The 11438-nt window shown below is 46.5% G+C and overlaps 2 protein-coding genes across 2 annotated transcripts; both read left to right on the top strand.

Annotated features, from left to right (window-relative positions):
• Nucleotides 1-3538: 3538 nt before the first annotated feature.
• LOC543119 (protein THYLAKOID FORMATION1, chloroplastic) lies at nucleotides 3539-8394 on the top strand. The gene is made up of 5 exons (XM_044475536.1): nucleotides 3539-3896; nucleotides 5405-5675; nucleotides 6141-6357; nucleotides 7845-7960; nucleotides 8041-8394. The coding sequence occupies exons 1-5, from the start codon at nucleotides 3734-3736 to the stop codon at nucleotides 8132-8134; spliced, it is 861 nt and encodes a 286-aa protein (XP_044331471.1). The 5' UTR covers nucleotides 3539-3733; the 3' UTR covers nucleotides 8135-8394.
• A 755-nt stretch (nucleotides 8395-9149) lies between these two features.
• On the top strand, nucleotides 9150-10432 carry LOC123052387 (chlorophyll a-b binding protein CP29.2, chloroplastic). The gene is made up of 2 exons (XM_044475535.1): nucleotides 9150-9754; nucleotides 9845-10432. The coding sequence occupies exons 1-2, from the start codon at nucleotides 9257-9259 to the stop codon at nucleotides 10205-10207; spliced, it is 861 nt and encodes a 286-aa protein (XP_044331470.1). The 5' UTR covers nucleotides 9150-9256; the 3' UTR covers nucleotides 10208-10432.
• Nucleotides 10433-11438: the final 1006 nt, after the last annotated feature.

Raw genomic sequence — 11438 nt, 5'->3', positions numbered from 1 at the left:
CTCCTAACCTCATCGTGGCTCGATCTCCATGATCATGGGTACCTGCTAGGATGAAGAACGCGGACAAGACAAGAGACATCTATGGAACAATTTTATTTCATGCATGTGGGATGTTAATTCAAAGCCCTTCCATTGATGCCCACAAAAAATACAGTGGGTTGGAAGGCTCATGCGTCAAACTATACATTACCGAACTACTCACACATGGAGATCAGATCACGAGAAGAAAACATTGAAGAACACATCTTGAAGATTGATTAACTGCAAACATGTCTTACAATGGATGCTTTGTGCGATGCATGATTACAAGTATGAACTAGATGGGGAATCACTATGGTGGTGATGGTGGCTATGGAGATGGAAATGGCAGCGGCTAGGGTTTGTGGATGAAGATGAAGATGATGATGTTCTGGTTGCTGTCGACCTCATGTTTTCATTTCGATGGGGCTCCCTTTATAAAAGTTGTTCAGGTGGATGCTTTGCCTTGGTTTCCATGTCGTACGGGGGCTCATACGGGCGCACATACCCCTATGGAACACCGTCTTTTGTATTGTTTTCGTAGAAATGCCTCCTTTTGGTTCCTTCTTCCTCGATTTTCCTTCCTTTTCATTTCCACATGTGATTTCTTCCCTTTTTAGCCTATTTCTTGTGGAAACACATCAAAGAGATAATTTGTGGAATCATTTGCATTCATTAGTCACTAATAGCAATATCAAAACGAATATCTCTTTTTTAAATAAAATATCTTGGTTTAAACTAAGGTAGATGAGTGAAAAAATATCACTCATTAGAATGAAGCAAGCATCGATCAAGGTGGTGCGTGTAGTTTTCCAGATCATGTTTGACACGACTTCAAAAGTTCAAACATGTCTTTAAATGTGAATTATGCTTACATTTGTTTTCCCCTTTTGTGCATCATTCGTAGAACATGATCATCATCTGGGTGCATACACAGTACGAACATAATCATTTGCAAGCAGTCAAGGGGAAAAAGTCTTTCAAATAGTTAGCTTTACTTCCGATCTACAGTTGATCTGTACGCCAATGACGCAACGGGTCATCTAGTCTTTATTATGAATGGTGGTTGCCACGGATCTCTGGCTAGATATATTCCTCTGTTTACAAACTGACCTCGCGTGGAGGCCGTGGGCGTGATCTAGTCTAGGGTTTATTATTTTTTCTTCTCCCCCTTCGATTGATTGTTGTCCAATGCCTTATATACTAGTGCAGATAGGATTAAATAAGGGTGTCCGGGACGTGTACTTGGCTGACGAGCCGTACAACCTAGTGCCTAGGGCTTCTTGTCGGGTCTGCATCTCTCTCACGGATCCGGGTACCTTGGCTTCCTCCGCATGTTGGATTCCCGAGGTTGCCTTCCTTGTGTTGGGTTACACCTTTGGGGTAGCTATCTCAAGGTCCTTGAGCCTTAGCCTCGTTAATACTAGAGCTATATAAGGGGCAAGAAGGGCACAATAGAAGGGTATATGCCCCTTTCTACCTAGTTTTAACATACTACATCATGGAGATCGATTTTCCATACTTTTTTCTATCGGTGAAATCTTTAAGATGGGAATGGCTCCGACGCACAGATGAGTCTAGGCCTTGGCAAGGCCTCAATTTGACCGCGGACAAAAAAGTGGATCAAGCCTTTGGGAGCCTAGTTAAATGGAAAGTTGGCTCGGGAGACAAGACCCTATTTTGGAAAGATCGATGGATACATGGTGCAACAATCAAAGAGATTGCTCCATTGGTGGTGGCAAAGGTGTGGACACAAGTAGCAAACAGAAGACTTGTGCGGGATGCGATGAACATGCATAAGTGGATGGACGACCTTGTAGGAAGCCTTTGCACTGAGGGCTTCATCCAGTTCATCGGGCTATGGGAGATCCTCATGGAGGTCCAGCTGGATGATCAGATGGAGGACCACCCCATCTGGGCTTGGAATGCATCAGGCGTGTATACTGCCTCTTCGGCGTATAAGATGCTGTGTGAGGGAGGCACTAGATTCCACTCCTTTGGGGCCATATGGAAGTGTTGGGCACCTCTTGCGTGCAAGATTTTCATGTGGCTCGCAGTGCAATATCGACTGTGGACATCAGACGAGAGAACCAGGCACGGTCTGCAAGACCAAATCTCAAAATGCTACATGTGTGACCAAGAGGAGGACACGGTTGATCGTATTTTGCTGCAATGCGTCTTCTCGCGGCAAGTGTGGTTCCGTTGCATCGACAGGATGGGTTTGACGGCGGATCTATGCCCTACTAACAACTCTAGTCTGGCGCAGTGGTGGACAGAAGGTAGAAAACGGATAGATAAGCAATCTCGGAAAGGTTTTGACACTTTCGTGATGCTAATCTGCTGGACGCTATGGAAGCAAAGGAACGCAAGGGTTTTTGGCAACAGAATGATCAAGAACGAGTGGGATACGGTGGACATGATCTTTGATGATTTCAAGACCTGGGCAAAAGCAGGAGCGTTTGGAGGACAACCAGTCATAGAGTAGTCGAGTAGACCTAGGGAGTGGTGTGGAGGGTTGGTTAGGGTCGACCTGTGACTCCTAACTAGCACAGGTGTAATCTCTTGTACATATACTTCTCCCTTCTATAAAGCTAAGGTACGCTTTTGGCGTACCCTCGAAAAAAAAGAAATCTTCATCATAACTCATCGAGTTTCCCTGACTCGACAGGTATCCATTGACATTGTAATTGTCGATATCCTAGATATATAAGAGAAAGAGCAAGGCATGAAGTAGGGCTTTTGCACACCTTGTGAGCCTGAGCCTAAGTAAATAGTTTGTCTCTTCTGTGTTCTAAATCCTGACGTGACGTCCACTCGACTATAAATTATGCTCCACGAAAAAAAGACTACAAATTCTGCGTACTAGCTCTAGTACCATTGTTAGGACCCGGCGAAAACCCCTCAACATGTTGGTTTACTCACAGCTCATAAACATGTTACCATGCATACACCAGATGGGCCATAATTTGCAATTAAGACGTAGCACTTAAAATTGCGGAGTAATTAAGAGGCAATTAAAGTAGAAGTAACTAGAGGGTAATATTTCAATTAAAAATTTAAGCCCTTGGATCTAGAGAGTAAAAGTTGTAAATTTATGTATGTCAAAGTTGGTTTGATCAAACTCTAACACGTATTTTTTATACTAACTCCCATATATAGAGGATGTTTTGACGTCCATGAGAAATAAAAACGTAAATTTGAAATAGAAATTTAATCCAGTTGTATAAAAACAATTAGACAAGGTCCACCTCAGCCTGCTCTTCCTTTTTAGAAATAGCATGGTTTTTTCTTGTTAGCTAAATCAACATGCTTTTGTTGCGTGTACACCAAGAACCAGTAACAACATTCCAAAACACTTGGATGGACATTAGCTGATGAAGTCTAGACTAATCCATCAAAATGCCGTTCTAGAACTCCAAATTGCAGAACCTGAAGCAAATCCAACCTCCCACGCCCATGAAATTTCAGCAAAAAGCCGTTCGAAACCAGGGATATTTCCCAATCAAAAGAATGCCATCCCATGTGGCAACGTCTGGTGGCCAGGAAGCCTTTGTCCGCCTACTGGATAAGAAAGATCACATCCCTCCCTTCCCAGACGAGCAATAGCCTTTCCTCGCACCTGCCCCTGGCAATTACCCTTTTGCCCTCCCCGGCGGTGTCGACCATCCGCCGCCGTATCCCGTGAGCGAGCCGGTGGTAGCCCGAAGACTCTCCCATGGCGGCCATATCGTCGCTTCCGTTCGCTGCACTGCGCCGAGCGGCCGACTGGAGGCCGTCGACGGCGACTCCCGCGGTGAGCGTCTCCGGTGGCGTCATGCTCAACGCGAGGGCTCGCCGGGGCTCACGTTCGGTGGTGCGCTGCGTCGCCACTGCCGGTGGTGAGTTTGGTCGCGCTCTGTCTCTCGTATGGTTGCTTGTGGCCTGGCAGACGCCGTAGTTCCCCACCCTTCTGCATCCAGCTCGCCATGGGGCGCCGCTCGAGCTAGGCAGCGCCGATGGCGCTGCTGCGGCGACCGACGGGCATCGTACTTGGTACGAACTGATACACGGTGCCGCTGAGCTGCAAGCTAGTCACTTTGAGCGGGGTAATATGAAACCCTGCTCCGTCCCTGCTCCCATCCCAAACCCTTGTTTCGTTTGAGCGGGGTAATATGGCACCGCTCCATCCCAGTCCTATCCCGAACCGTCGTTTCGTTTGAGTGGGGTGCCGGGCGTCCTGAACTCCGAAGCTTTGAGTAACCATACTTTGTTACCATTTGGTCAGCACGCCTTATACGAATTTAGCATGTAATTGTTCAATTTTTCACACCACCGGGCACTGGTTATCCTGTGATTCTTTTTGCGATAATCACCTTTTGAACTCATTTTGTACGAGTACCATCTAGTTATAGTTCCTGTTGTGCATTCGAGGTAATATGTCAACCTGACAAAAATAATTACAAATGGTTATTTCCCCTTACGCTACTCATGTAATTGAAATTCGGTCTCATTTCCTGAGAATTAGCTATAGAATATTAACGGTAAAGGCCCTCCCTCCATTTAATTACAGGTTTAATCTGGATGCTACTATCAAGAGAGTATGTAAAGCACTACTGGAAACTAATCGAGCGATGCAAACTAAGACATTGAACGGTTCAACTAAACCAATTGGTAGCAATTCTGTTGCAGAATGAACCAGCAGAGCAAGTTTACAGTGTCTGAGTTAGTGTGGCACCTTGTTATTAAATTTAATGGATGCTTATTCGTTAAGCTGGTGAGGTCTCAATTGGTGAAGGCACCGACCTGTGCTTTTCATGGTCTCAGTAACGTCTTGCACATGCAGTCTATGACTCCATGAGTTTGCCAGCGGCTAATGCTTTTACTTGTTTATTTTAGACCGAATAAAAAACTTTTGTGGAGTTTCAGTTTACTAGCAAAGTTTAGATATTTTCTGTTAACCGGCGAGGCCTCTACATGGGGCTGCAAGGACTGGAAGGTCATGCTGCTAAGCTCTTTAATCCTAACAATTGTCGATTTTGGATTGGTTTCTGTGATGAACTGATGATTAGTGTTTCAGTCTGTTAATAGGGTGTTTGTACTACAAATCCCTTAATTTATCCACCATTTGTGCCTGTGCTAAAAACTATACATGCCTTGTGCAAAAAAAGTTTAGGGTCAACTGTTGGAAGGCTGAAGATTTTTGTTAGTTGAATTATGGGTATCAGTCCAACTTTCTTGCTGCCGGGACTTGGTAACATGTAGCAACTACGATGCAGCCTGAAGCGTTTTGAACGTGTATAAAATGCACATGGTGTGATTATATACACAAGAGAAGCTTAATCATGTGAATTATAACCAAATAAAGGATCTTTTTCTGACCTTTTTATCTGCTCTGAATCTTTTGCAGATATCCCACCTACTGTGGCAGATACAAAGATGAACTTCCTGAAGTCATACAAACGTCCTATTCCAAGCATTTACAGTACAGTCCTACAAGAACTTTTGGTGCAGCAACATCTGATGAGATACAAAAGTACCTATCAGTATGATCCTGTGTTTGCTCTTGGATTTGTCACTGTCTATGACCAGCTTATGGAAGGGTACCCCAGCACCGAGGACAGGGATGCCATCTTCAAGTCATACGTAACGGCGTTAAATGAAGATCCTGAGACATACAGGTGCATATCAGAACTCATATAAATGGCTTTGAACCAGTGACATGCTACATCTTTATCTTTATATTAGATTGTACTTTTTTCCATGTTCATATCCTGAATCCTCAAATTAATTTTCATAACTATTGGTACAAGTGGGATTGTTTTAATTCTCTTCTGTTAATTTTATGCATGAGTATATCTATTACCCCTCAACTCTTTTATGTTAATCAACCCTTATTTTTTTCTTAGAGAGGTTTTATTAACTTATGCACCTTGTTGCTTCTGTTAAAATTTCCCAGTTTACACTAGTTATTGCTTACGTGTTTGTATGCTTGGGTCACTAGTTAGTCTGCTTCCTTGGCACCAAAATCTCATGTGTTATTTGGTACTTGTTTGTTTGATTGTTGGCATTAATAAAAGTTTTTTCCTCTGTTAGCAATTTTCTTGTTTCAAACAAATGTTAAGAGTTTTTACTTCTCTGTTTAGGGCTGATGCACAAAGGATGGAAGAGTGGGCACGCTCACAAAATGGTAACTTGTTAGTTGAATTTTCTTCCAGAGATGGGGAAATAGAGTCCATTCTGAAAGATATATCAGAAAGGGCCCAGGGTAAGGGAAACTTCAGCTACAGCCGGTTCTTTGCTGTTGGCTTGTTCCGTTTGCTTGAGCTCTCAAATGCGACGGAGCCAACCGTACTGGACAAGGTTGTTCTTGCCATTATTTATTTTGTTTGCACATTTCCTTCTAGTTGTTACTTTTTTTCTTCCCAATTGTTTTTCCTTTTCCTATTATTGTTTGTTTCCTAATTTTTATTTTGAAAGGAATTGTTTTTCCCAGACTATTTTATTTTGTGAAGAACAATATTTTTCTAGAATTGGGCACGAAAATAGTGTGAGTGAAATGTCAATATTACCCATCTCTTCTTCACAAAACGATTAAGTTGCCTATTTCCCCTCCCCAAAGCAAGGCACTGAAGCACAACGAGTTAATTAATTACTATATATGCACACAAAAATTAAACAATATTACCCATCTTTTGAAAGGAGTAGCTTTTTTTTTAATGATCAGGAGCAAAGTAGGAACACAATGGCATTGATATAGGAGGACACATATTTTGAGAAAATGTGAACAGACTGAAAAGACATCTATGTTTTGAACGGGAGTGAAATTATTTGGATTTGTCAGATACGGACTGTACCTTCAAATTTGTCATGAATAATTGTTTCACATTTTTCTTTTTAGTTACTATATATGCACACAAAAATTAAACGATTTACATTGCTCTAGACTGCAAAATCTGAAACTTCATCTATTTTGGAACGTAGGGAGTAAACCAATTGAGGGGATGATTTGCATCTGATATTTAGAGCCTGTTCGGAAGCTCTCCCGACTCTCAACTCCGCTCCGCGCGAGGAGCCGGGTTCGAGCCGCTCCGCGCGATTGTGCTGGCGCTCCCTCCGCTCCGGGAGCTGCAGTTAGGGAGCGGAGGGGATCCGAACAGGCCTTAGTAACCAGAAGTGCTTTAGGATCACCGCGGTGTTCTTTCATTGCAAAGCATAGAACTACTAATCTTAATGTATTTACATAGCTTGCCTGCTGTATTGACCATCCCCAATATTGTTCAGGGATTGAGGTTGTAAATTATGCTGTTTTTTCTTGAGCTGAAATAGAAATAACACATTAGGGAATTCAACTATTCGACGCAAGTTGCTTGGTGGCGTGTCTCTATGTACACATTTAAATATTTCTATGGGCAGACCCATTGACGTTAGGCTTGTTGCTAGATTTTTTTTTTTCAATCTCTACTTTCCACCGGTATGCTACACTCTTCTACTCAGCACAGTAAGGCAACCTTGTGACTACGTACTTCTCTATTTTGTGTCTCAAGTAGATCTATGCGAATGATAACTTGCCATTTCTGGTTGGTCTTAAGATGTCATTTACATTCTTGTGTTTCCTCTTCTCTCTTTACTCGTCTCTGAATGACCAGAGAAAAGAACAACTCTGCTAGCTTAATAATTTGGGCCAGGGCTGCTCAGCAGAGAACTTGGTAGCAGTAGCATTAAGGGTAATAATTGAAAAGCATCAGTGAGACATCTAGCATATACTGAAGTACATCAGACATTTCAGTGAAGCATTTATATACTGACTGATATAACAATAGATACTGACTTTTCTTCTTGCTCAATAGCTTTGTGCTGCTCTAAACATCAATAAAAAGAGCGTGGATAGAGACCTTGACGTTTACCGCAACTTACTCTCGAAATTGGTTCAAGCCAAGGAACTTCTCAAGGAATACATCGAGAGGTAATTTCTTATGCCAGTTTTACCGTGTAAGACTCTTATTCCAGTTAATTGGACTCAGCTAACTTGAATTCTCTTTGCAGGGAAAAGAAGAAGAGAGAGGAGAGATTGGAGACGCCCAAGCCGAATGAGGCTGTTGCAAAATTCGATGGAAGCGCTTATCCCTTGAAGCATTAACTCAACCTTTCCCCAGAGGACAGCTTGTCCGGATAACAGATATTAACAGTTATACACATCTGGATAGCGTTGAGAACTATCGGGGGCATCTTTGGCTGCTCTTCGCGCGAGTGTAGTACTCCGCCGTACAAAAAGATCCAGATTATTCGTAGTATTGAGTTTGGTATTTTGTAATTTCTCCTTGTCTGTGTTCGAATGGATCGTTTTCTTCACTTATTTGACAATATATGAAAGAGGTATCTGGTGATGAATGTTACTCACAAGATGAGAAAATTATATGTTTTTGTGAAAAAGAAATCAGTCTGACAGGTGCTGTTTATCTGAATCTGTGTGTACAAAGCTGAATGAAATTGCAAGTATCTGAGGTGGAAATCATCATAACAAATAGGGGTTTCGTCCCGCAAAACTTATCAATTAGCTCTAATTTTTTTTCATCACTTGCGTAAAATCAACATTATATTTGTACTATGCTATCTCTAAATTTTTTTCATCACTTGCCTAAAATCAACATTATATTTGTACTATGCTATCGTCCGCTAATAATAGATCATTTCATGCCGAATCATCAAAAGTACCCAAATAAAATGCAAGTACCAAAGAAAACCAGAGAATTTTACATGATGCCAGATAGATGTGTGAATGGCTTAAAACCTACCAGTAGTATTTCAAGCTATACGAAAATTACAAAGGGCGAGCTGCATGGTTTCCATGAAGGGCCAAAATGCATTTCTACAGTTATTACAGGACCAGAGCTGCCAAGGTCATTTTTACGCCATATCTTTCTGGCCCCACGCACCCTGAAGACCACAAATCACAAGCGCTCTGAAGCCCCAGCATCCAATCCGGGGTCTCCACGTGTCGCCTACGTCCAACGCAACCTCCCCCGTTCATAGGGCCATACAGATAAGACTCGGATAAGGCGGAGCCGGTCGCGCCCGTCAGATAGATCACAGTCGCCCTCGTCGCCGTCCGATGTGCCACGCCAGAGATAACACCGGGAATTTCTTATAAGCACCCTATTTGTACCCCGTGACGGCCACACACCACACAGCACAGCACCACCACCCGCCACCTCAACGCACGCAAAGGCCGAGGAGGACAAGCTAGGAGGAGCGAGCAGCCATGGCTTCGTCGGTGGCCGCCGCGGCGAGCGCGTTCCTCGGGACCCGGCTGGCGGACCCGGCGCCGCAGAACGGGCGCATCGTGGCGCGGTTCGGCTTCGGCAAGAAGAAGGCCCCGCCGAAGAAGGCCAAGGCGCCCCCGACCACCGACCGGCCGCTGTGGTTCCCCGGCGCGCAGGCGCCCGAGTACCTCGACGGGACGCTCGTCGGCGACTACGGCTTCGACCCCTTCGGCCTTGGGAAGCCCGCGGAGTACCTGCAGTACGACGTGGACTCCCTGGACCAGAACCTGGCCCAGAACCTGGCGGGCGAGATCATCGGCACCCGGTTCGAGGACGCCGACGTCAAGTCCACCCCGTTCCAGCCCTACGCCGAGGTGTTCGGCCTCCAGAGGTTCCGCGAGTGCGAGCTCATCCACGGTCGCTGGGCCATGCTCGCCACCCTCGGCGCCCTCACCGTCGAGTGGCTCACCGGCGTCACCTGGCAGGACGCCGGCAAGGTACGCAGCGTCGTCTCGATCTCATGCATGTATAGGACCTGAATATATACTGCAAGGCGAACGTACTGATCTGTGCAACGATGCTGGCAGGTGGAGCTGGTGGACGGGTCGTCGTACCTGGGGCAGCCGCTGCCGTTCACGCTCACCACGCTGATCTGGATCGAGGTGCTGGTGATCGGGTACATCGAGTTCCAGCGCAACGCGGAGCTGGACCCGGAGAGGAGGCTCTACCCCGGTGGCTCCTACTTCGACCCGCTGGGGCTCGCGGCGGACCCGGAGAAGAAGGAGACTCTGCAGCTGGCGGAGATCAAGCACGCCCGCCTCGCCATGGTCGCCTTCCTCGGCTTCGCCGTGCAGGCCGCCGCCACCGGCAAGGGGCCTCTCAACAACTGGGCCACCCACCTCAGCGACCCGCTGCACACCACCATCTTCGACACCTTGGGTTCCTCTTAAGTGGTCGGTGGTCGAGCAATTTCTGTCAGCTCAGCAGCAAAATGGACGAACGCGCGTCCGTGTAACGAACGTGCTTTGGTTTTGTATGACGAGTGATGGATGAGAGGGTATCGCACAGATCCTTTGTTGATTAATGCAGGTCTGATCACATAGGAGAGCTGCTGGGACTTGGTGATTTGTAAAATATGAACCAATGGTAACTTAATGCATCCACTTGTACATCAATCTTGACCCAATCGTTTGTTTCGTTTTTCCGATTACAAAGATAGCATCCACGCAAGTGCAATCACACTACAGAATTGACCGGGACCGCCCTGCCACACTGCCACTGAGCTTGCTACCCCTTTGATCTCTACCACTGAATCTTCCCTAAAACCATGTATTTCTTTTTCCAGTTCACCTTCATGTTCCCCGGCATAGTATTCAATCTACACACTGCTATTCTTCAAGGATGAATCTGAAATCTTAGTATTTCAAGCAATGAAACAATTTCATAAGCACCTTTAAAAGCAATAAATCATATACATCATTTGCATAAGAAGTAAATGTTTCATCACATTGGAAAGGAAGGTGTGGAGCATTCATCATATATAGAGCGCATATTCCAAGCATACCATCATAATATTTTAACTTCCCTTTTTGAGGGGTACTAGCATCGAGCCAACCGCGTGGAGGGATTTCTTTCGCCCGTCCCCCGTGCCGCTCCCGCGAGCGGCCCGGCGGAACCCTAGATCACCGCCGCCGCTCCCCTTTCTCGCCTTCCTTCTCCCTCGCCGCCGCCAGGGGACACCGCTGGGCAAAGCCCGTGCGTGCGTCGGCGGCGGCGGGGCTCCCTCCCCCTCGCGAGGCTCCTGGGCGGCGCGGGACGGCCGGCCCTCGCGGCGGCGCTCGGCTCGGCGGCAGGTCGGGCCGCCAGCAGATCTGGGCGGGGCTCCCCTGCTTGGTGGCGCTGCGGCGCTGGCGGCGGCGTGGTCTGCGCGGGGCGGCGAGCACGCAGGCTCCTCCTCATCCCGATCTGATGGCGTCGCGGTGGCGCCGGCACTCGGGCGTGCGGCGGGGTCCGCGAGGGTGATCGGCGCGCGTCTTCCTCCCCGATCTGATGGCTCCACGGTGGCGCCAGTGCTCGGGCGGTTGGCTTCGGCAAGCGGTGGCGGGCGCTGGGCTCTCGGCGGCGCTCCGGCGTGTGCAGGCGGCGGCGGTCCCTGTGCGCGGTCGGCGGCTCCCCCTCTGA

Source organism: Triticum aestivum, chromosome 2D, assembly GCF_018294505.1.
Source record: "Triticum aestivum cultivar Chinese Spring chromosome 2D, IWGSC CS RefSeq v2.1, whole genome shotgun sequence".
NCBI classification, from domain to species: Eukaryota; Viridiplantae; Streptophyta; class Magnoliopsida; order Poales; family Poaceae; genus Triticum; species Triticum aestivum.
Note: the sequence above shows the minus strand (reverse complement) of the source record. Positions and strands in the feature narration are given on the sequence as shown.

Bases quoted from the DNA above. Each gene is read 5' to 3' on its own strand.
- LOC543119 (XM_044475536.1), top strand. From the start codon at position 3,734: ATGGCGGCCATATCGTCGCTTCCGTTCGCTGCACTGCGCCGAGCGGCC. The intron at 3,897-5,404 runs GTGAGTTTGGTC...AATCTTTTGCAG, and splicing joins CTGCGTCGCCACTGCCGGTG to ATATCCCACCTACTGTGGCA. The intron at 7,961-8,040 runs GTAATTTCTTAT...TTCTCTTTGCAG, and splicing joins CTCAAGGAATACATCGAGAG to GGAAAAGAAGAAGAGAGAGG.
- LOC123052387 (XM_044475535.1), top strand. From the start codon at position 9,257: ATGGCTTCGTCGGTGGCCGCCGCGGCGAGCGCGTTCCTCGGGACCCGG. The intron at 9,755-9,844 runs GTACGCAGCGTC...CGATGCTGGCAG, and splicing joins CCTGGCAGGACGCCGGCAAG to GTGGAGCTGGTGGACGGGTC.